This window comes from Bombus pyrosoma, linkage group LG16 (genome assembly GCF_014825855.1).
Source record: "Bombus pyrosoma isolate SC7728 linkage group LG16, ASM1482585v1, whole genome shotgun sequence".
In the NCBI taxonomy this organism is placed as follows: domain Eukaryota; kingdom Metazoa; phylum Arthropoda; class Insecta; order Hymenoptera; family Apidae; genus Bombus; species Bombus pyrosoma.
This window is the reverse complement of record NC_057785.1, coordinates 7,511,402-7,532,818: the sequence shown is the minus strand read 5'-3', so window position 1 is coordinate 7,532,818 and position 21,417 is coordinate 7,511,402. Positions and strand designations below refer to the sequence as shown.

The window sequence follows — 21,417 nt, the reverse complement described above, 5'->3', positions numbered from 1 at the left end:
AATATAGGGCTTAGGGTAATAGAGATTTATTTCGTGTTTTCTTAAGCATTTGCCAGAAATCTTCCAATTCTCTAAGGTGAGGTAGTTTGTATTTAGAAAGCTATGAATTTTCATGAACATTCGTATTACGGATGTTTGACATTTTTGAGGTTTCCCAATTGCAAAAGTTTGAGATTTTCACGTTTCCATCAAAGCCGAAAATTCTCAAAGATTAGCTAGATCGTGTTTATAGAAGCATGAATTTCCGTAAACACTCGCAATCTAATTACAAACATTTGAAATTTATTGTACCATTAAATAATTCTATATGAAAGCCGAGAGTTCCCAAAGATTATCAGCCAGCTTGCGTTTATAAAACCATGAATTTCCATAAAAATTCACAATCTTATAATTACGAAGGTCTGACATTTGCTGTATTATTAAATAATTTATACGAAAGTCGAGAATTGTCAAAGATCGGATGCATTCTGAAATGGAAGGAAGATTCGAGAGATTCGAGAAGATTTCGCGTGGTGACTTGATGCACGGGATTTTGGTAGGAGTACAGAGTAGTAGAAAGGTGGTAAGCCGATAATGGACCGACTAGAAAACACGGCTGGATTACAGACCCTGGCATTGGCCGTTGTTTGGCCGCGTAAGTAGGCTTACGCGGCGATTTCAACGCCGAATTTACACGCATCGCGATCGCTTCGAAAGATTAGCTCCCGGCCATCACGCTAAGTCGATTCTGTCTGCTGACCGGAAGTGCTATTCCGCTGCCTTTGTTCGCTACAATGTGCATTATGTAGTAACCAAGGCCTGTTATTTCGAAGTTTCGTGGTGTTTCGCGCAGTCTAATTTGTGAATCTCTGTTTGAACAAAAATTGAATAGAGAATCGAGCTGATTTTAGAATACTACGGTTATCGTAACAAAATTTGTACGTGCTCAGATTCAACGTACGATGGCCTTTAAGGGTTGAAAAGCGTAAAATAGATTTCTACCCTTTTTAATTAGATTCTGAATATTTATGGAAATTCGTGTTGATATAAACGTCGAAGTAAAGAAACAGAGCCTAAGCAGAAATTTGTTTTATATACATATTAAATATTACAATGAGTACTCTACTTGGCATATTTTTCATATTTTCGCATATATTGATATACATGTTTATAGGTGGTCCGTGATTTATGAATTTTATTAGATTTTATGTTTCAGCCATATCGTTTCATAGCGGCTTGATAGTGGTAGGTAATCGAGATTAGTTAATACGACGGTGTTGCTTTCACATTAGCTTAATATTACTCGTAATTTAATGGATCATTCTGGTGCATTATTCATAATGTAATTCCTGATTAGTAGTAATCAAATACGAATGGAGCAGATTATCGATGGAGATTTGTATGCTTCGTGCAGAAAAATGTATAAATTGCGTGCGATAAATTGTATTACGACCCTCGAAAATCACGGAAAATATGAGAAATCGTAAATCGCGAGTAACGTAAGTAATATGTAAGTTATATGAAATTATAAAATAGCAAACGCGAGGAGTGACAAAGCTGTCAGAATGTTGCGCAAGTCGTGTAGCTGCTTCGATTGCAATTCCTTGAACGCAGCGTGTAATCCTCGCGATTTAAATGAAATCGATGCAGAACAACTGCAAAGAAATCTGCAAATATTGAAACATCGAGAATTCAAGAGAGCAGATGGTTATCCGTGGAGTTGAAACGCGAGAAATTTAATAACGGTCAGGAAGTCTGAGAAATATGCTTGGTCGCAATATTTATATTCGAATAATCGATTCAAATTAATATTAATATTTGTGTCTTAATGGTCTGCCTAGATTTTTCTTACTTTATTAACCAATTCCAATTCGCAAAGTAAGGACGAAGTCGATTATATATATATATATCGATTTGATAATTGGAGAAAATTCTTGCTACAGATATTTAACATCCGGCAAATTATTTCGCAAAAAATTTTATTAACTACGATCCTCATCACTCTGAAGAATGAAAAAGTGAACAACGCCCATAATCGTAGAATTCACGGTCTTCGAGGCGAGGCAGAGTAATCGACGATAAAAACAGCAGGGTCGTTAAAAGTTTCTACGATCAATGGCCCCTCGATAGGATACGTTTCGTTAACTTCACGGATCATTAGAAATTTTAAGACGCTAAGTAATAGCGTCTTACTGCATTATCAAGTTTTCATGACGTCACTTCGACAGGCCACTCTTTCTTCGTCTTATTCCTTGATTATGTACCGAAGGTTTACACAAGGGTAGGCACGCTTAACCCATTTCGTGATCTTTGAAATCAGTGACCATTTTCGTCTAAATAAAAAACATTTTGTAATGAAATAATGTTTGAAACACAGACTGACTATAAAATTTCGATGCATTCCTAATAAATGTTTTTTTCTCGGAAATATATCTAGACTTTGTTCCGAACACGCTGTATAATTAAGATACTTTAAGGGTGGTAATTAAGGTACAAAATTAAAGAGAGAGAGAGAGAGAGAGGATGGATCTGTATAAGATAATGATAAGCAAAAATTAAGAGAAAGAAATAGATTTCTGTAAAAATAGTACGAATAAATAAAAATTAAGCGGAGAGACTGGATCTCTATAGATGAAATAATAAATAAAAATAACGAAGACAAACTAGATCTCTCAAAGAACGACGAAGTAAAACCAGCCCTTAATCGTTCGTTCATTCGTTGGTGGAAAAGGGAAACAGGGGAAGTAAAAAAGCCATCAGCCACGAAGAGACGATCGGTTACACCGCAGCTAACCGTGAAAAACCACCCTCGGTGCTACATGGGGGTTACAAGGCACGTAAGAAGGTAGAGCGGCAAAGGAAAAGAGGGGGGGGAGAGAGAGAGAGAGAGAGAAAGGAACGAAGGGAAAGTAAGCAGAAATAGAGGCAGGCCGCGAGTTCGTAAATCGGATTATACATACGGTCGTTGGATGGAGGCTCGTAAAAGCGGCATGGCATCCTCGAAACCGGTCGTTTCCTCCCTGTAATTTCTCTCTGAACACGTTCCTCAACGTCCTGTGTTGAAAAACGCTCCTTCAGGAAACGTAAATGCCGGTCTTTTGACGTTTACGCGCGTAGTTGCTTCAAATGGCGAGCGATTTCTCCTTTTCCACCTTTTTTATTTTTTTTTTTTTTTGTTTGTTCTTTGTCTTTTTCGTGACTTATTCCGTGGAAGAAAGGAAGAGGAAATTTTGAGAAGGGAAAGTGGACGGGGTGTACGGGGTGGCTTGGACACCTGGGACACTTTAAATCTCGTCTTATTAAAGTAGCGTTGGATGGAACGGTTCGATGTCTTTTTGGAATGGAAATTAGGCTTGTCGAGTATTGTTCGTTATATTTTGATTAATATCGAAGTGGAGGGTGGGTTGAGTTTTAGGGGTTGTTGATAGGTTAATATCTGTATATTTATATTTAGTAGCAGATCTAATTTTCTATAGTACGCTTTTATAGCGATGATTATAGACTAATTACGAAACAAAAACCAAAATTTTACGTTATATGTTGCCATCGTAACATTTAATTTTCAATGCGAGTTCTTTGTAATTCCAGATTCTAAGGATTCTATTATTCAGATAAATTTCACGAAGCAGTGAGAATCTGTGATTTATGCACCTTTACACAGGTACACGTGTATCGATGGATCATCGAGATTATTTTTTGATACGCCGCGTTAAATTCATATTTTGTTATGATGTATGATTTTTAATAACTATCGTGGATTAAAAATTTGTTTAACGCACGTGGATGGTTATTGCGATGGGATTATGAATTATTTCATTCGACCGTCTGCCTCGTGTAATATGCTATTTTGTTATATAGAAGTGTTTATTACAGATTCAGTATTCATTTCGAGGATTTGTTGTTTTAATTATAGCCGCGGGAGTTATGGAAATTATATACTGGTACATCATAGAAATATTTCACGAAGCAGTAATATATATGAATAAATATATTTGCAGAAAACCGTCGACTGGTGTAAGTTAGAAATGTTTCTTAATCTCCCAGAATTTTTAGATTATTTTTATTATGAAAATATGAAAAATTCGAAAAAGAAAATCCGAATTTTTAAAATATCTTTGTACACAGTTAAAATGCGTCAGTATCTGACGTATCCACATATGTAGGTACAATAGATCATATCAAATGTACCTTAAATTTGTTTAAGTTAGATCAGAAGTAAGTTAAAAGTTATTTTTATACCCAAGGCTGCAGTTTTTGGATTGTTGTTTATTTCTATGTTGTTATGACAAACAGGTCCCGTAAAACTTCATGAAATTATGAAAAGGTAAAAAAAGGGGGTACGTTTTGAAATTGTACAGTATAATAAAGTATAGTTACCACATTAGAACCAGTAAAGCAGTTTCACATTGTCAATATACAACTGATATACAACTATAAATGTAAAATTCGACCGGGGTCCAAATTTACTCGCATAGTTTCGATCACGTGTACATCAAGCACGAATAATGTCGGATCGTCGACGCGGATATGGCCGAAATTACGTTACTATTATTGTTCGTTATTGCATTAGCGACGACGGAGGGAGGAAGAGGGGGAGAGAGAGAGAGAGAGAGAGAGACTGTCGCAGACGCGTCGATAATCGAGAACGCGAATTAATAACTGTTACATCAATCAATATGTACAATGCGACCCCTCTGTCGACGATGCGTGCCACGGTGACCATGAAAGGGTCGATGTTTGCTATGGCTGGCAACGGACGTAGGTGGTTCCCTGGAGACCGATGAACGACCATCATTTCCACGGAATAAACGAATGAACTCTCTTCCTTCGTGTTATGGTTGTTGTCGCGGTGTTACGGAGAAATTAGTGAGTACGAAGGGTTCGTTACCTATCTTATATATATATACACACACACCCATTTAAAGAATTGGAGTTTTATTTTATATAGCAAAAAATATAATAATAAGGGAGGATTTCGTCTTTCTTTTCTTCTTTTTGAGGGGGGGGGGAAGGGTTATAAGGATTGTTCAAAAGTTCAGAATTTTATCTTATATAGGAACATATGGTAGAAATTGTGGATTTTGTATTTTGTCAGATTGATCGTACAGGTGTATTCAAAAGTTGGGGCAGAGCACTTTATTTTATGTAGAAGAAATTGATAGTAAGGGTTGGTTTTGCGTTCGATGAAGGTGCATTGGTATATTTGACAGTTTTTTTTATATTAGTATTACTTTATATAGGATAGGATAGATGAATGTGTAATGTATACAGTATCTTTGAAACGTTTTGTAACATGTAATATATGCATTTAAAGTGCAATAAATAATTTCTGGATTAAATAACGTCGTAGAATAGAGACTACGTTTTAAGGAGATTATTTAGACGTTTAAACATCTGTGTGTTACGTGAAACGTGCTCGAATTACATCAACGGCTTTAATGCCGCTTTCACACTACATATACCACGAATCGATTCTCATCGATATTCGACAGAAGCGATTGCTGTTCTCTATTTTGACCACGTTGACAGTGACGTGATTTGACAATCAACGGGCAAACATACTGTTGCCAGCATGGAACAATCATCCAAATGAAGAGCGATTTTTATATACATTTTTCATATTTTTTTTAACGTTCCTCTTTTATACAATTTTTAATTTTTTCCTATTTCCTACATTTTCTAGTTTTCTAAATATTTTTCTCATTTTTCCATGGCGAATATTAGTTTCAGAGCCTGGATATTTTTTTTTTTTTAAGAATATTTGACACGAAATTCGATATTAATTTCACTGGAGAAATATTGAAAATAGTCGCTCTCTTCGTACGTGAATGCAGGAAATGTTTATTAAACGTTCAAATGCAGCCTAAAATTTGTTCGGAAAATTGGAGAAATTGAATGTCGATTGGTTACAATAGAAGACTAAATTTTTCCCGCGTGTTCTGTAATAGATACGAATAACATGGTAAAGGTGGAAAATAAATGAATGGAAAATTGTGAAATATAATATTTCATTCGGAAGCTGAATGGCTGTGAATTGTTAGTGTTATTTTTTCGTTGATCATATTTTTTCATTTGCGAGTCATGACAACTCTTACAATTATATAGTAACTGAATGCTCCTTTATAACATTCTGTTTGGCGAAATATTACTACTAGTACAACTGTTTAATTATTTTGTATTTTAATACATTTAATACATTTCCAGTTTCTCTCTCTACTATATAACGAAATACTACGATCGAATAATAATCTCTAATATCTGATCTTTCAATTTTTCCTTTTCTCTTAACTTTTCCTAACAAAATTCGACAGGTTGGATCCAAAACGCTCGCATAAATCATAAAAAATTCGCAAAATTTTTTTAAATGATCGAAAGTTATGCCAATCAACCGTCGATAGCCTCGTTGAGCAGAAATTCGAACTTGGAGGGAGATATAGCTAGACGGAATGGTTTTTTTTTTTTTAAATAACGAGACGCGTAACGGAGAGGAATTTTTGCACGGTGAAAAGGTCGGTTAATTGAAAAGCATCGAAAGTGAGAGTTTATTGGAAAATGTTTTGTCACAGGGGTACACGTGATTGTGTTTAATTACGAGCACGTGTCGTGCTCTTTTTATTGCTGACCATTTTGCAACGTTCGCCCGGCCTTTTTACATCGTTTCGCCCCATAATTGTCGTCGTTATCATTTAGTTTATTTGCGGATAATAATTCATGTATTTACGAAACCGGAAAATAGGAATATTTCAGAGGAATTTAAATAAATTCACTATTCGCTGTATTTAATATTGGCGATGGGATACAATCGTTGATATTCTCAATTAATATTTAGTTGAAGACGCCTAGATGTTTATAATGAACCATCGCTGTTATACAGTGCATTCGTTTTGCCTGGAGACGCGTAGATAACTCGAAAACTATAGAAGATATACGAGAAAATGTTCGAAACAAATATTGTATCATTTCGAGGATCGCATATCATACCGATATTTACTTCATCTTGCGATGATCTTGAAAAGTATTGTGACGATCATGCTTATATTTTGAAATGGTAATTACATCATTTTTATTCCTTATTATTGTAGCTGATATGAAACATTTTTCAAAACGCTATTTACTTGCATTCTTTGCATAAACTGCTGTCGACATATTAATTCTTGAGTAGAATGGAAGTTGCGTCCTTTTAAGCGGTGAACATGTAGAAGGACAGGCGACTAACTATTTAGTACACCTATACATTTAATACACGTGGAATCGGCTCTTTTTAGAGCCATCGTGATGTAGATGTCGACCGACGTGTTCATTGGATAACGCCAATGCCGCTGGCATGTCAATTTTGTCATTTAATATCTCGATAGTGGTTTATGCAAAAGAAATACAAGTAAGTAGTGTTTTGAAAATGTTTTGATGTCGATTACACGAATAGGGAATACAAAAATGTAGTTTCCATTCGAAAATATAATCAATCGTGACTTCCTAGATCCCCCGGTGCTTTCCCAGATCATCGCAAGGGAAAGTAAATATCGGTATGATACGCCCCCCCCCCCCCTAGGAATTGTACAATATTTGTTTCAAACATTTTTTCGTATCGTCCATTGTCCAACGTCCATTGAATTTCTCGATAGAATCGGCGGAATATAATTCGCCGAGAATATGGCCGGGGATGGTTTATTATCAGCCCCTTCATTGTGTCGTCATTTCCACTAGGCCGGCCTCTTGCAGCCACCGAAATGGACTTCTGTCGCCGAGGTAATGGGGGGAGGGGGGACGGAGGTCGTTTAAGAATTTTTCGCTGGAGTTTGCAGTTGAATCGAGACCTGCCACCGCGATGAGAAAACTTTCTAGATATCGACCTTAAACTTGCTGTGTAAATTGGTAGACGCGATTCCAACGCCTTTCGTTTTTCGGTAATACCATTAATTTTGTCAGAATTGAATTCTCCGCGGGTTGGTTGAGGATATACCCAGTTTTGGAAATTGATGTGGTACGTGAATGGAGGAAAGAAGAAAGTATTTGAGTTTCGACAATTTTTTGCAGTGGATGATTCCGCGATATATCATCTACGGTGTTATTTTATTTTGTAATGTCAGAGTCGATACCTTTCTATACTTTCGCAGCGAAGTGGATGAAATTATTTGGCAAAGTCGATAAAATCATTGCACCGAAGCAACGTCACGTATAATACGAATAACAACGATCTTCGTATTCAGAAAGCAATTTCTATTCAAGATTCAGAAATTTCATATCGATACTCTAAAAAAGGGAAAGAAGGAAGTATTTTAAGCGAAAAATATGAAAAGAGGAAAGATTGGAGATGGCAGGAAACGAGAGAAGGCGGACGATATCGCGTTAAGTATTAAAACGCGGCAATAACAAATACATTACGTGTTAAGCGTAGTTTCCAAGTGACGTCAAACGCGATAGAAGCGCGGTCCGCGGCGGTGGATATTTATTGAAAAAAAATCATGCCCGGTTGCCTGTATTTTAATTAAACGAAACCGCGGATTGCCGTTGAATTTTTTATCCTCTCATTTCCATTTCCACTCCTCTGTTTCGCTCTGTTTTTATGCCCCGCTATCAAACAAGCGATATGTAATACGTTTTGTTGCTGAAAAACGATACGTTCAACGTCGTGATGCGAATAAATGTTTAATCAACCTGCAGTTCCTTTCGTAAATATTGACAAATCAAAAAACGAAGTATGATTTAAAAAATTACGCCGCCCCCTTCAATCGTGGGCTATATCAAGGATTCAAGTTTTTTTTACGACGCCGCTTGTATAAATTTGTTAGACGAATAATATCGAGCCTGAAACTTTCTTTCATTTTCAATTCGCAGAATGTGTTACGCCGTTCATATTTTGTTCTAGTTGCGTTAAATATTGTAATATCATACTTGTAAGTATTATATAACGTATAATCATACTTTTCATATTGACTATAATCTTTTATATTCAGAATTTATAATAGTACTAATTTATTAACTAATTCTGCTTTTAAAGTGCGATATAGGGGGAAGCCAAACTTTTCGCCGCGTTAATTAATCCCTCATCCCGCTTCATTTCGTTTTAAATAAATTATGTCGCTCGTTTTAATCATAGCCATGCCGGTTTCTGCCATAAAATTGTATAAAATTATTGAGAAACTTCTATAACTTTTTCTTTGAAACTGCGTGAAAACTTTCTAACATTAAGCTGTTCCAATTTCCTTTTACAAATATTCTTCTCGCGACGTTAATCTCCCCACTAAAATATAATTTCTATCGATTCGAAGAGTATCCTTTATAGCAGAAGACGTAATTTTATTAGCTTCCTTTAAAAATATACAAATGTATAATCGAATCGCGGGACATATAATTAAATACCGAGTTGCAAAAACGTAATTCTATCAAACCGAATTACGGAAAGGATGAAAAATATTCGAAAAATTATCGCGAATAAAATATTAGGGATACTAACGCGTATAAATTTCCCATTTTCGGCGGAATAAATTATGCCCACGGCTGCCATTCAATCGCTGTATCGCTCACGTCGATACTTTCGATCCTGCGGCCGTACTCGAGCAAGTTTTCAACGAAAAATCCCGCGGGAAATCAAGCTGTTCAAAGGCTGGCGCGTTCGAGAAAGAGTACAGCCGTTAGAACGACAACAGCGTAATTTTTACCATCGAAAGGGAGGATAAAAAGAGAGCGCGTTTCGAGCGCGATTTTCCCGATATTCTCGCGATTCGAGTTGGGAATAATTGCGTCGGAAATCGATATTTAAATGATTTCTGAAGGATTCTTTCTCTCCTCGAAAGTCTTTTAATCGTCATCTATCTTTTTATACCTTTCTTTCATAAACACGTCGTAGCAGAAGACTCAAATGTTTTTAAATGATTTTTTTTTTTTTTTTAAATTAACTCAATAATATGTTAAGGTGGCAAGTAGTAGATTCTTCGTAAGTATTGTATTTAATTAACAGACCAGTTAAGTAAGTAGTGAAGAAGAAGGAAGTAGTCAATATACTACCTGAGCAACCGGCCAATAAAGAGTATAAAAAATAATAAAAATCACCATTTTCATTGGACATATACAAGCTTTTGCGAGTAATCGTAGTCAGATAGAACTGGTACAAAAGTTTCATTGCTCTTTCTGTATCGCTATCAATACTAATTGAAAGTTATCGTCCACATCGTTTTCAATACTAATCGATAGTTGAACGTTCGCAGCAAAAGGTTAACCAGTTTTATATTCGCCCCGAATTATTACCAATAAAATGATCGTTTCCTGGTACGTAAAAGAAAAATAAAAGAACTTCAATAACTCCTTCATTTCTTTACATTAGACCAATGAAACTATTTTTCCAGGGCACTGAGAAACAATAGCGAGCAATATTCACTGGGATTCGTCGTTCCCTTCTTCGAAAACAGCGTTGGCAAATGCAATTTGCGCCGCGTCGTATCGAGACTGTTAATAGAAATCTCGTCCGCCAAAACGATACGAATTTTCCTTCCATTAATTCGTGATCATAGTTTCGTCGCCGCGATCAAAACCGAACGAATGGAACTATGGAGCTGAACAGAGAAAGAGGAAGCCAGGAGCCGGTTGAAAAACGCAAACGGGCAAATTGCCCGTCACTGATAGCCGAAATAACCGCGGCGAGCAGACGAAATAACCGTCGGCAATAATTAAACAAAACCGCGCGCGAATCGTGGCCGCTGGCGAAAGAAACGTCATCGATTCTACGGAATTCGAAAATGCAATCGAAATCGGAGTGCACACGGGGATTGCAACCGGCTCGATTTTCGTTAATTACGTTGCTTGCTTTATCCCGGAGCGTTTACGCTGCGAGGAATTATCGTTCGTTTGTTATACGAACTTTGGAAAAAGACACCGTTTCTTTTTAATTATTACGTCGAATCGTTAGATTGTTAGATTAATAGATTTCTTTGTCTTCTTGGTGATCGTGCGACGAAGTATTTAATTGGATATATTTTAATGATTCGAACGAAGGTTCGTTTAGTGGCAAAAATTGATTTGCCGAGGATTTGATTCGTTACTCTTTTAGATTTGGCTATTATACCTCACCTACGAGATACTATAATGAACTCACTGCTGTGAATATTTTAGACATTTTTGCATAATAATACTTTCTCAATTCTCAATACTTACATAATAAGTAAAGATTTCTCTTGTATTCAGATTTCTATGTCACAGATCAAATCATTCCAACTTGTAATATTCCAAAGTTCTCAAAGAAACGATCGAAACCTATCCAATTCAAAACTTAATCACGAAATACGAATGCTACAAAGTATTTTAAAATTCCTCCCGAAAATCTCCTTGAAAATGCACCTTGCTTCAAGTCGATATCCATGCGTTCCTAAGATATGGACTTGCAAAGTTTAGCTCTAGGGCACAGTGATATCAGTCAACGGCATGTCCCGCATTCTTTCCTGAAAATGAGTACTTACTACTAGTAGTAGTAGTAAAAACTCGCTGATTCAACGGGTGTCATTGAGTAGCGCGCACGTGACTCGCTTGCGATAGGTTAGTGCGTCGGTGCGATTGAGAGATGCGAGTGTGCGAGCGAGGCAGCGATAGCGAAACCAGAAAAATTAGATTTCGCTTCCAACGACGATATTTTAGAAATCGAAAGTTCGATCGGGGTGAACCAAATGGCATCTTGAAGTATGGACTTCGTCGTTCCATCGATCTCTGATCATCCCTTGCAAAGTTATCGGGCCTTAAATTTGTTATCTTTTTTAATCGGATTTCATGGAGGTTTTGGCTAATATTATCGTCAATGAGGAATCTTTGGTGGGTATAATCGTTTTAAAATTTGTAATGGAGAAACGATGGTAGTGTTTTGTTGTCTACGTGATTGATACTAGAATTTGCTTTAGTTGGCTTAAAGAGATTAAAGGTGATATACATGATATTGATATTAATGAGTTATTAATATCGTTATTAATGGTTTCTGACAAGTATAATCAGGTTAATATTTTCCATTGAAATTGGTGTTTTCTGAGGAATGAAATTGTTCGAATTTTTAAACAGTGGAGTAACATCATCACAGTATATACCATGTTATTTGGATATTTAATATTCGTAAAGAAATAAAGATCGTATATATCGATTAATATACATGCGTATCACACATTTACATATTTATATCTTAATATACACGTATCGTAAGTCCTTTTTCCATGTTCTACGTTATTATCAAAATTATTTAATGAAAAGTTCACGGTACAAGGTTTAAACAACTTCAGCTTTAAATATATCAAAGATTACGCTTAATATTATTATTTATAATCCGGTGCAAATGATAATTCGTAATAACCACAACAAAGGAAAGCACGCTTTCCTCGTAATTTGATTAAATTAGCCGTGGCAAAGTCGGATAATATTGTTCGATAAAACCGGCACTGATTAAAATCGAATAAATGTTAAACACTCGTTTCACTCTCGGGGGAGTAAGTTCGAATCTGGACGCAATTACCCTAAAAACGAGCCATTTCCGTGAGCAGCGCGAGTGTTAACGATAATGAGCATCTGTCTGTGGAAAGTAGCAATTTTTATTGTTATTAGCGACGCTTTGCACGCCTCTGCGTACTGTTTCTGTTCATTTTCTGGTTAATTTCGCGGAATCCGCCAGCGAGGGAATGGAAGGGGATTGCTTTCCCGACGGCTCGTTTGCAGAAAATAAGGGTTGAGCTTAAATAATTAGCGGCCGAATGGTTCAGAAAGGGCGCAGAGAATTTCCATTGATTTCGGATCACTTTTTGCTTTTTCCCCCCCGTGCTTTTAGCCTCCTTTGTTTATTCATCCCTTGGTGTTTGCTGCAGTTCCAGTTTTTCGCGAATTCGCAACAGAAAAAACAGTCGATTTCGTTTATTGCGTTATGTGTAACGGATGAAAAATTTCGATTAGTCTCCGATGCTAAAATTAGTATGTCAGCGAGTTAGTAAATTGGTATGTAAATGAGTTGGTAAATCAGTGGGTTAGTAAGTTAATGAAAACGGCAACTGCGATTGACAAGTCTAAAAGACGAAATGAGGGCTGAATCGAGAAGGGCCGATCAGCGCACCGATGCGACCCTTTTAAGTACGTCGCTGTCACAACCCTTCTTCCCGTTCACTCCCATTTTCATTCACCGTCCTCTTTATTTTCAAACGCGGCGGATTTATCGCAGCGACGACGAAAAATATAAATTCTTCATTCAGCCGTCACAACGCTGATGTTGAATATTCGATGAGAACTAAAACGCGTGACACTGCTTGCATTAGCTACCTCCTCCCTCCCCCGTTATACGAATCCAGCCCCTCCGTCGCGCGATTCCCATTCACATTTGCAGATATTTCTGGCGTCAACTCGGTGCCATGCATTTTTATGAGATTCAGTTATTTACTGATGAAATTACACACTCGTACAATGAAATACTACTACTACTACTTTTTATTATAGTGGTGAGAAGATTATTATCTGCAGTGAGTACTACTAATATTTCTGGTATTACCGAATATTGGAACTATGTGATTCTTTTCCCTTTTTTCATTCCTCCTCTCCCCCCCCCCCCCCAAGAATGTGATAATATGAATAAGGTGATTATCCTTGTTCTCGTGGATTATTATACGATCAGTAGCATCAAGTAAAGTTGGAGGAAAAATTTAGAATTGGATATTTGAGTAATAGGTGCCTTTGAAGGCAGTAGAGTGTATTTTGGAAATTGCGAACGAGAAAATGAAATAATGAAAGAATCCTCAGCAAAATTATTTAAACACACGAATATTCCCTTAGTTCCACGTACGTGTCACGCGGATTTTTCACGATACAACCGGCAGAGATTGCATCTCGTGAGAGACTGTGTGCTTAATCGAGCACGATAACGGTGCAGTTATTATCCCTGAGACAGAGATTAAAATTTTAATTGCGGCCACGAAGCCGGGTCCCTCGTATCGTTCGTTACATTCTCCTCTTTTCCGTTTCCGTTTTCACGGCTGTTTCGCGGCCGGATGGATAAAAATACGCTCGACGATCCTTTTGTTGTTTACGCGAAAAATCTAATTATCCGAGCTTTAGAGCGTGCCGCGGTTAAAACGAGGACGAACTCTTTAAAACAGAGCTAAATCAGAGACGTTTCTCAGGACGTTTCTTGCGTGACGTATGTACAGTATATCAACCGCGCACCACAGTATTTAGTATAATAGTTTGACGAGTATAATCCGTCGCTAAAAATATTTCACTGTGGGGATTTATTCGAGAGAGACATTTTTTTGCAAGTGTAGTAGTGCTTTTACAGTGGATTTTACGGTGAACACGAAGGTGGTTTCATACGTAGTTTATTTTTAGAGCTTATGGCTCTTTGATGAAGATTGACGATGGAGTTGGCTATGAATAGACTGTAAACTTTTATGTAACTTGGTATTTATAGACGTAATTAAAGAAATGGAATCTACACAGAGATTTGTTTCACCCTCTAGATATCATAGCGAGCTATACTATAATTTTTATCTTTGTTATACGTATTTTGTCCTTTTTCGCGACTTCCAGTTTCCGATAAACGCGGTCTAATTACAAAAATTAAGAAAAATTATAAAATCGAAATTATGTATTTGTGACAACAATTATCTTGTACAATATTTTTACCCAGCATCTTGATTACAAATTAATACCGTTCTTTTGATCTAGAAAAATTTTGGCACAATCTTCGGGATTAAGCATATCCGATTAATTACTGAAACATTTATGTAATGTAATATTCCAGTATGTGTCTGTAAACATATCGTATTTGTTATCGAATCTTTTAAAATACCGAGTAATTTTTTTTATTTGCGAACTAATTTGATCGGATGATCGATCGTCTAATTATTTTTATCGAATATCGCACAAGGATGACGACTTCGCTGTTATGCCGACTGTTTTAATACGAACGATATATGGATGCATCTCTTTCGTCTTTTTTTCTTCTCTTTTTTGTACATACGTTAATTGGTCATGATTTATCCGATATTAGGAGAAGCGAGTGGCTCGTTAAAAAATTCTCATTGAAACGTACTGTTACGTTTTACGTCATTAAAATTTAAATTTCATAAAAATCACCAGTTATATCAGATGATAACTTCGGGAATGTACGAGCTAGAACTTTATATTAAATGGGGAAACGTTTATTCGTAAAATTTAACACACGTATACGATTTTCGTATATGTTAAGTATTATTTATTATGCATTTTTAAATTCTTCACCGCAATTTAATATTTGTACAAAGCCATGGTTGCTATAATTTTCCTGTTACGAATTTTACCAATGCGAGCCTCGTATATTTCTTGCAATTTTAAATCCGCGGAATATTTAAATTCCAGTGTGTAAAAAATTCTTTTCGTTTAAAATTCCCGAGATACGAGCATTAATTATTTTTTACGGTCCACGAAAGTCAATGTTTGACGTTCTTGTAATTTTAGGTTCGTCCTATTATCATATTATATCTTTAATTTAAATTTCACTTAAAACTATAATAGCCAGCTGTATAAAAGATTATCTCGTGGAAATTTAGAAATTAAAAGATCAAATAATATTAGAGAAATTATGAATTGAAACATACGCTCAATAAACTAAGAAGATTAAATTATCATCCAACATGAGCAATCTATTAAAATATCAATATCAAGTAACAATATTAACTATCACTGGAATAATAACATCAATAAGACATAATTATCCCATCTGTGGTAATTTTCTTGTCACAAGCTCCGCAATAACAAGAGAACGGAGCAACCAGTGGCAACTCTATACGATGATTCAGTGGGAATTGGCGCAGGTGATCGCAAGTCCATGGACCAAGGCAAATATTGGTCCTGGTATTATTAATACGATGGCCTGGTCTACTCGACCGACGAAATGTATGACAATGACGACGATTTCACGTTGATCGCGATTATCAGTCCGCGGCTGGAAGCACAATTTTCGCCTGCACACGCTTTGTTTCGTTGCTCCAAGCTGCGATAACCATTTTTGAATCTACTCGATTACGCTTTTAACGATTTTGGCCAACTATATGAGAATTGGAGGTTTAATAGCGAAACGAGAAGATAGGTGCTTTGTTACACGTGATGACCTGTGTGGTTGAAAATTAGTTTGGTTATTGATTTCAGTCTCTCCACAGGTTTTGATAATGGGAAATTGTCTTCCAAATTGAGAAAAAATTGTTCGCGAAATCAGAACGATAATGATATTTAAATTTATTTGTCCGAATTTATTTAGAAACCAACGAAAGGTAAACCAAGTGTTTGCGCAAACATTATTTAATAATTTCGGAACATGAAAATAAAGATAATTTTAAATCGCACGATATTCTAATTATGCTGGGTGTGAGAATGAAGAATAGAATCAAGGGATTAATTAATGAATTTCGTTTTTTCGAGTCGGATAAAATTCGAGGCCCAGCCAAAGCGTAAAATTTCTGCGAATCAGAAGCTTTTAATTACCTTAATGATGGGATAGGAACCCTCAACATTTACATTAATCTCTTCATACTTTATTACGTAATTATCTCATATTTCCTCCTCCTTTGTTTCAATCGAGATATTACAAATTAAATAAGACTCTGTTCATCTAATAATTTTAGTCTGTGTCAAAGAATTTTGTTACATCCTGTAATTGTAACATTCTTATAGCGTATTTGGTATTGTTAGTTTATTTGTTTTGAGAATAGTTTGTCGATCATCGGGACGCGAGCAAAAGTGACGTTAATTAATTAAACGCAGCTGTTCAATATTTAATATCGAGATATGTAGTTGATTTATTTAGAATAGCTCGAATTTACAAAATTTCTCAAATGTGTCGCGAAATATCTGTGGTATCGAAGTTTTCCAATTAAAAAATAAAATGCATGGAATGTGCATCTATGTGTGAAGAATCGTGAATTCTCCATCATATCGGGAATATTTCGTATAATAAATAAAATCCTGGTTTAATTTGCGAAACTAACGAGTTCGAGTTTGAGTATCGGAATTATTAGCTTAACTACCTGGTAGAACGATCTTGTTGGAAAACATAATTGGATTACATATCGATCGTTTCCGAATTTATCCTGTACATGGTAAGTTCTCTATTTCACGTTGAATTAACTAAAAATTGCACTAATTTCGTATTTTCATTTTTGTTGCAGATATTCACGCGTTTCGGCAAGGTCCTCAAGATCGTCACCTTCACGAAAAACAGTAAGTAGCATTTCATGTAATTTATACTTTACAGTTATGCAATTAGTACTTTGTAGAGAAGCCTGAATTTCAAGTACAAATTTCACAAAAGTCATTCGACGTTACAAATGTTCTTTTCGGTAAAACAACGGAATTCCTAAATGGTTTAAAAAATTCCAATTAGTGTCTGAATATTTGGAGAATTTTTACGAGATGTTGAAAAACTTCGCCACGGTTTATCTCATCGATTGAAATCCAAAAGAATGTGTATACGTTTCGTTAAAGTTATCTTAATGTTTAACCAATTTTTACCCGATCTTCTATTCAACATCGACGAATTTTCTTGCCAAATTTTGACGGGGCTGTTACACAGAAAGACTTTCACAAATATCCACCGAAACTTTTCGCGTTTATCTCGAAGGAGATAGACTGCAGTGGGGAAAGACCGTAGCGTTTCCAACGTTTCCAAGTGGCTCTTGTTTTCCTCCTCCAGTGCAATAGCTACTGGACCACCCTGTATAGACGCCACTCTTGCTGGCAGACATGCCATGGCACTTTAGTACTTCAGTGTACACTTGAAGTGTATCCTGGCCCGACGACGTCGACGCTGTTAGTACTTTCAGTGTTGTACTCGAATCTAACGGGTGTTTCAAATGCGTCTACCCTGCTAATCTCTCTATAAATGTATTTTCGAAATAGGAAACAACAAGCAAATACAATCTTTTCCATCTTGTTACGTCACACCTGATAAATTAATTACTAAAATTGTACGAGGCAGCAAAATATATATCTTACGTTTGGCCCAAGACAGAGCATTCGCATTGCACGCCCGTTGTATACGTAGAAAGAGTTCACTTCACCCACGGTAAAAATGCGTTACAAATTCATGTCGGTTCAGACAGCAAAAGTCTCGAGTATTTTATTTTGCGACGTGGCAACCTTCCTTTTTTGCTTCTGATATATTTCCGCGGGTGACAATTATAGAAAGGCAAATAGATATTCCTACGCTTTTGTAACATCGATTCACGACCAATCAACTTTGCTTCCTCCCGTTGTATTTCTGCACAGTCCCTTCGATATTAGAAGAAAACGAGAAAAGAAGGAAGGAAAGAGAACTTGTTTCTTTTTGTTTATTTTAACGTTATCGAATGTATCTATTTACTCATTATGGTACTACCAAGTAATCTTACAAGTATACCAGTATACTTTGTATTGCAACCACGACGACGCGTTCTATGCGTCTACTACAATCGAACACTATTTTTATTAATAGCCAATGTATTGAAAATATCTGATATTTGATATCTGAATTCACTCATACGATTACAAATCACTTTATTGAAACATACGATAGGGAATAAACAGAACGGAAAAATAGGCCGTGTGCTCGATCATTCAATTTTCGAGTCGAAGAAAGCAAGCAAATGAGGCGAGTTGTTATAGGGGAAATCCGTTTCAAACGAAATGAAATAAAAAATGGGAATCTCCCAATCAGCCTGAGGTGTTCTTCGTGGAAAGGAGATGCATATGTTTTTAATTCGAGGCAGTCAGCTCGCAACGTCGAGGAACACCGAGCACCAAGTGCCTTGCTTCTGAAACTCTACCTTGTTTCCTTGTCTTTTCTGTTTCTTTAAAGGTTTTGTTTGGCCAACAGAACGGCGAGAATTCGTTAGACTATGCCGTTTGTTTTCTTCTGTTCGTTATTCGTACTTAGGTGGCAGGAAAAATGGAATTTTCGAATGTCCGATTTATACGAAGTTCCGATTGGAAAACTTCCGATTCGTAAATTTTCAATAGATATATTCGACGCTCTCTGAACGAAGTTTCGATTGGAGAAATTTCATATTGAGACATTTTTCGAGAGTCGAACCATCGATCTCTGTGCTTCGACCTTCGAAATTTTTAATCTCTAGGTTTCTATTTCTTGCGATAATTATTCCACGTAGATTTTTTTAACGACGATCTATTAATAACCCAAAAAATCAAACAACTAATTATCATCAGAACGAAATACCAAAAAAAGAAAGGAGAAAGAAACTAAAAAGGAAGAGAAAAATGTGAATAGAAAAGTGGAATAATAAAATAGAGAAAAATAATGAAATAAAATAAAATAGAGAGAATAGGGAGTATGGAAATCGAACGAACGAATAGCCACTTGACCGTATCGAACTTTAATTGGACACTGAGTGCGTCTTCGCTTTAATTTAGGGCCCGTGGCTCCGTGATTTCGCCAATCAACCGCTATTTGTCTCAAAGCCAGGCTCTTTGAAACTGTCGCATCCCTTTCAATCGCGAACAACAGCCACCTTTTGTTCGATCGAGCGTCCATTGATCGAACGTCTTTTGGCTATCCCTGACCAATCGTCGCCAAGACAATTCGCTGTCGATATTGTTTTTTAACGCTGGAACAGATATTTCTACCTGTTCTCTGGATGGAAAGATATGGTGGACAGATGTTGCAGAGTGTTTAAAGAAAATGTTGAGGGACACTTAAAGGAAATGAATGGTGTTTGGTGTGAAGCTTTTAATGCTATTAAAAATCGCAGCCTTTGCAAATAAAACATCGTTTATCGTATTCGCAAGAATTAGATTAAAAAAAAGTTGATGGAAATAAAAAGGAAAGAAAGTAGCAGAAAACTCTATGGAACAGTAATCGTAGTCGATTTCCATTTTATTTCAGATCTTCGCGCATTACATACGAATATTTATACCCTTAATATCGCCTTTCGTTCGCCGACAAAAGTTGGAAAAAGCGCGAAAAATACATGGGAAAACGTTTTATTAGCGATATAATGCAATAACGGGATCGAGTTTTTCGCCGGTAGCAACGTTATTCAATTTCCATCGTTATTTGATCGTGCGACAGGGGTGAGATCGGGAAGATAATAAAAATTCTGTTCCATAGAGGGGAAAAAGTGACCGGTGTCACAACATATTACCGCGAATCCAGTGAGATCTCCCTTTATTTCCATTTAATTTCGGCTTTATTTAATTTTCACCGGCGCAAACCACCGTGAGAACGGCATTTGGTTTCGAAAATCGAACGATAATCCCTGTTTTGCTACGTATTTTTCCTACCATTTTCATTTTAAGAGGATTGTTGGAACTTTCATATCGTAGAACATATCTTTTTCTATTTAACGAATTTTTAATTTCTTTAACACTTTTTATGCTTGCTTCTCATTACACCACTGATGTTTCAAACTGTTTCGTGTTACGTACGTAATATATTCACCAGATAATATATAAATCATAATTATTCATAATCGATTCACAACGTAATAATTTTATTAAAATATTTCGTAAGTACACATACGCGTAATATATTCTCTAAATATTGAAATTCACCACCCACTGTACACAAAGTAACGCTTTAATATTTTATTTTCCGTAATTTCCGAACGAATCAGTTAACAGTTTTCGTAACCCAATCTAACAAAATATTTTTCTCTTTGTTTCAGACACTTTCCAGGCACTAATACAGTACGCGGACATGCTGTCGGCGCAAACCGCCAAACTGGTGAGTATCCGCTTAAACTTTTCCGCCGAAACGCACGCAAAAATCCAACCCTCTCTCTGTGTTCCCTCTTTTTCCTCTCTCTGCGTTTTTCTTCTTCGTTTCACGCGTCTGGAGACCAGTGTTTCTCCTGCAGCCACCGTTTATCCCTGTCCTCTCGTGGGACAGATCGACATTTTTCGTGGAATACCAACGGAAGTGTCATCCATTAGAAGGTCCAGGTGCCATGAGGCAAATAATGTAAATTTTAATCTCCTCCCCAGTCTTGTTTTTATCAGAAAGAAAATGCGTTTCGTTGGTGTACTGTTTTTTTTATCTTTTATGTTTTTTTCTTTATATTTTAGACTGGTTGTATTTTTAAGTGTCCTCTTAGTTTTATATATTTTTAAATATATGTGGTTAAATATGGTTCTGTTTTCCTCAGTTCCCAGTTTCGGAGCTTTGAAGCATAAATTTTAATATTTTAATATTTAGTTTAATATTTTTAATTTATTTCTGCAACTAGTATTCGTATGTATGCCATTTTATTACAAGTTTCTTCACTTGAATCCCATATGACTGATGACAAATTGTTGCTGCATAGTAAAAAGGAAAAATGACATATTTCCAACAGATAGTATATTTCAAGATATTTTAATTGATACATCTTCTCTCTTAACGGAACGTAGTAGGCTCCTTGGTTGATGTTCTTGTTCTATATTTTACGATGAATTTTATGCAACATTCGTGCCACTTATGCGACA

At 36.2% G+C, this 21,417-nt stretch overlaps 1 protein-coding gene across 13 annotated transcripts in view; it reads left to right on the top strand.

Moving 5' to 3' along the window:
• Window positions 1-21,417, top strand: part of LOC122576604 (polypyrimidine tract-binding protein 2) — a 417,022-nt gene that overhangs the window by 373,469 nt on the left and 22,136 nt on the right. For all 13 annotated transcript variants that reach the window (XM_043747173.1, XM_043747179.1, XM_043747168.1 and 10 more), the window contains 2 exons: window positions 17,127-17,178; window positions 20,619-20,677. In XM_043747173.1, coding sequence (XP_043603108.1) covers window positions 17,127-17,178; window positions 20,619-20,677 — 111 coding nt within the window. The remainder of the gene's footprint in view (window positions 1-17,126; window positions 17,179-20,618; window positions 20,678-21,417) is intronic.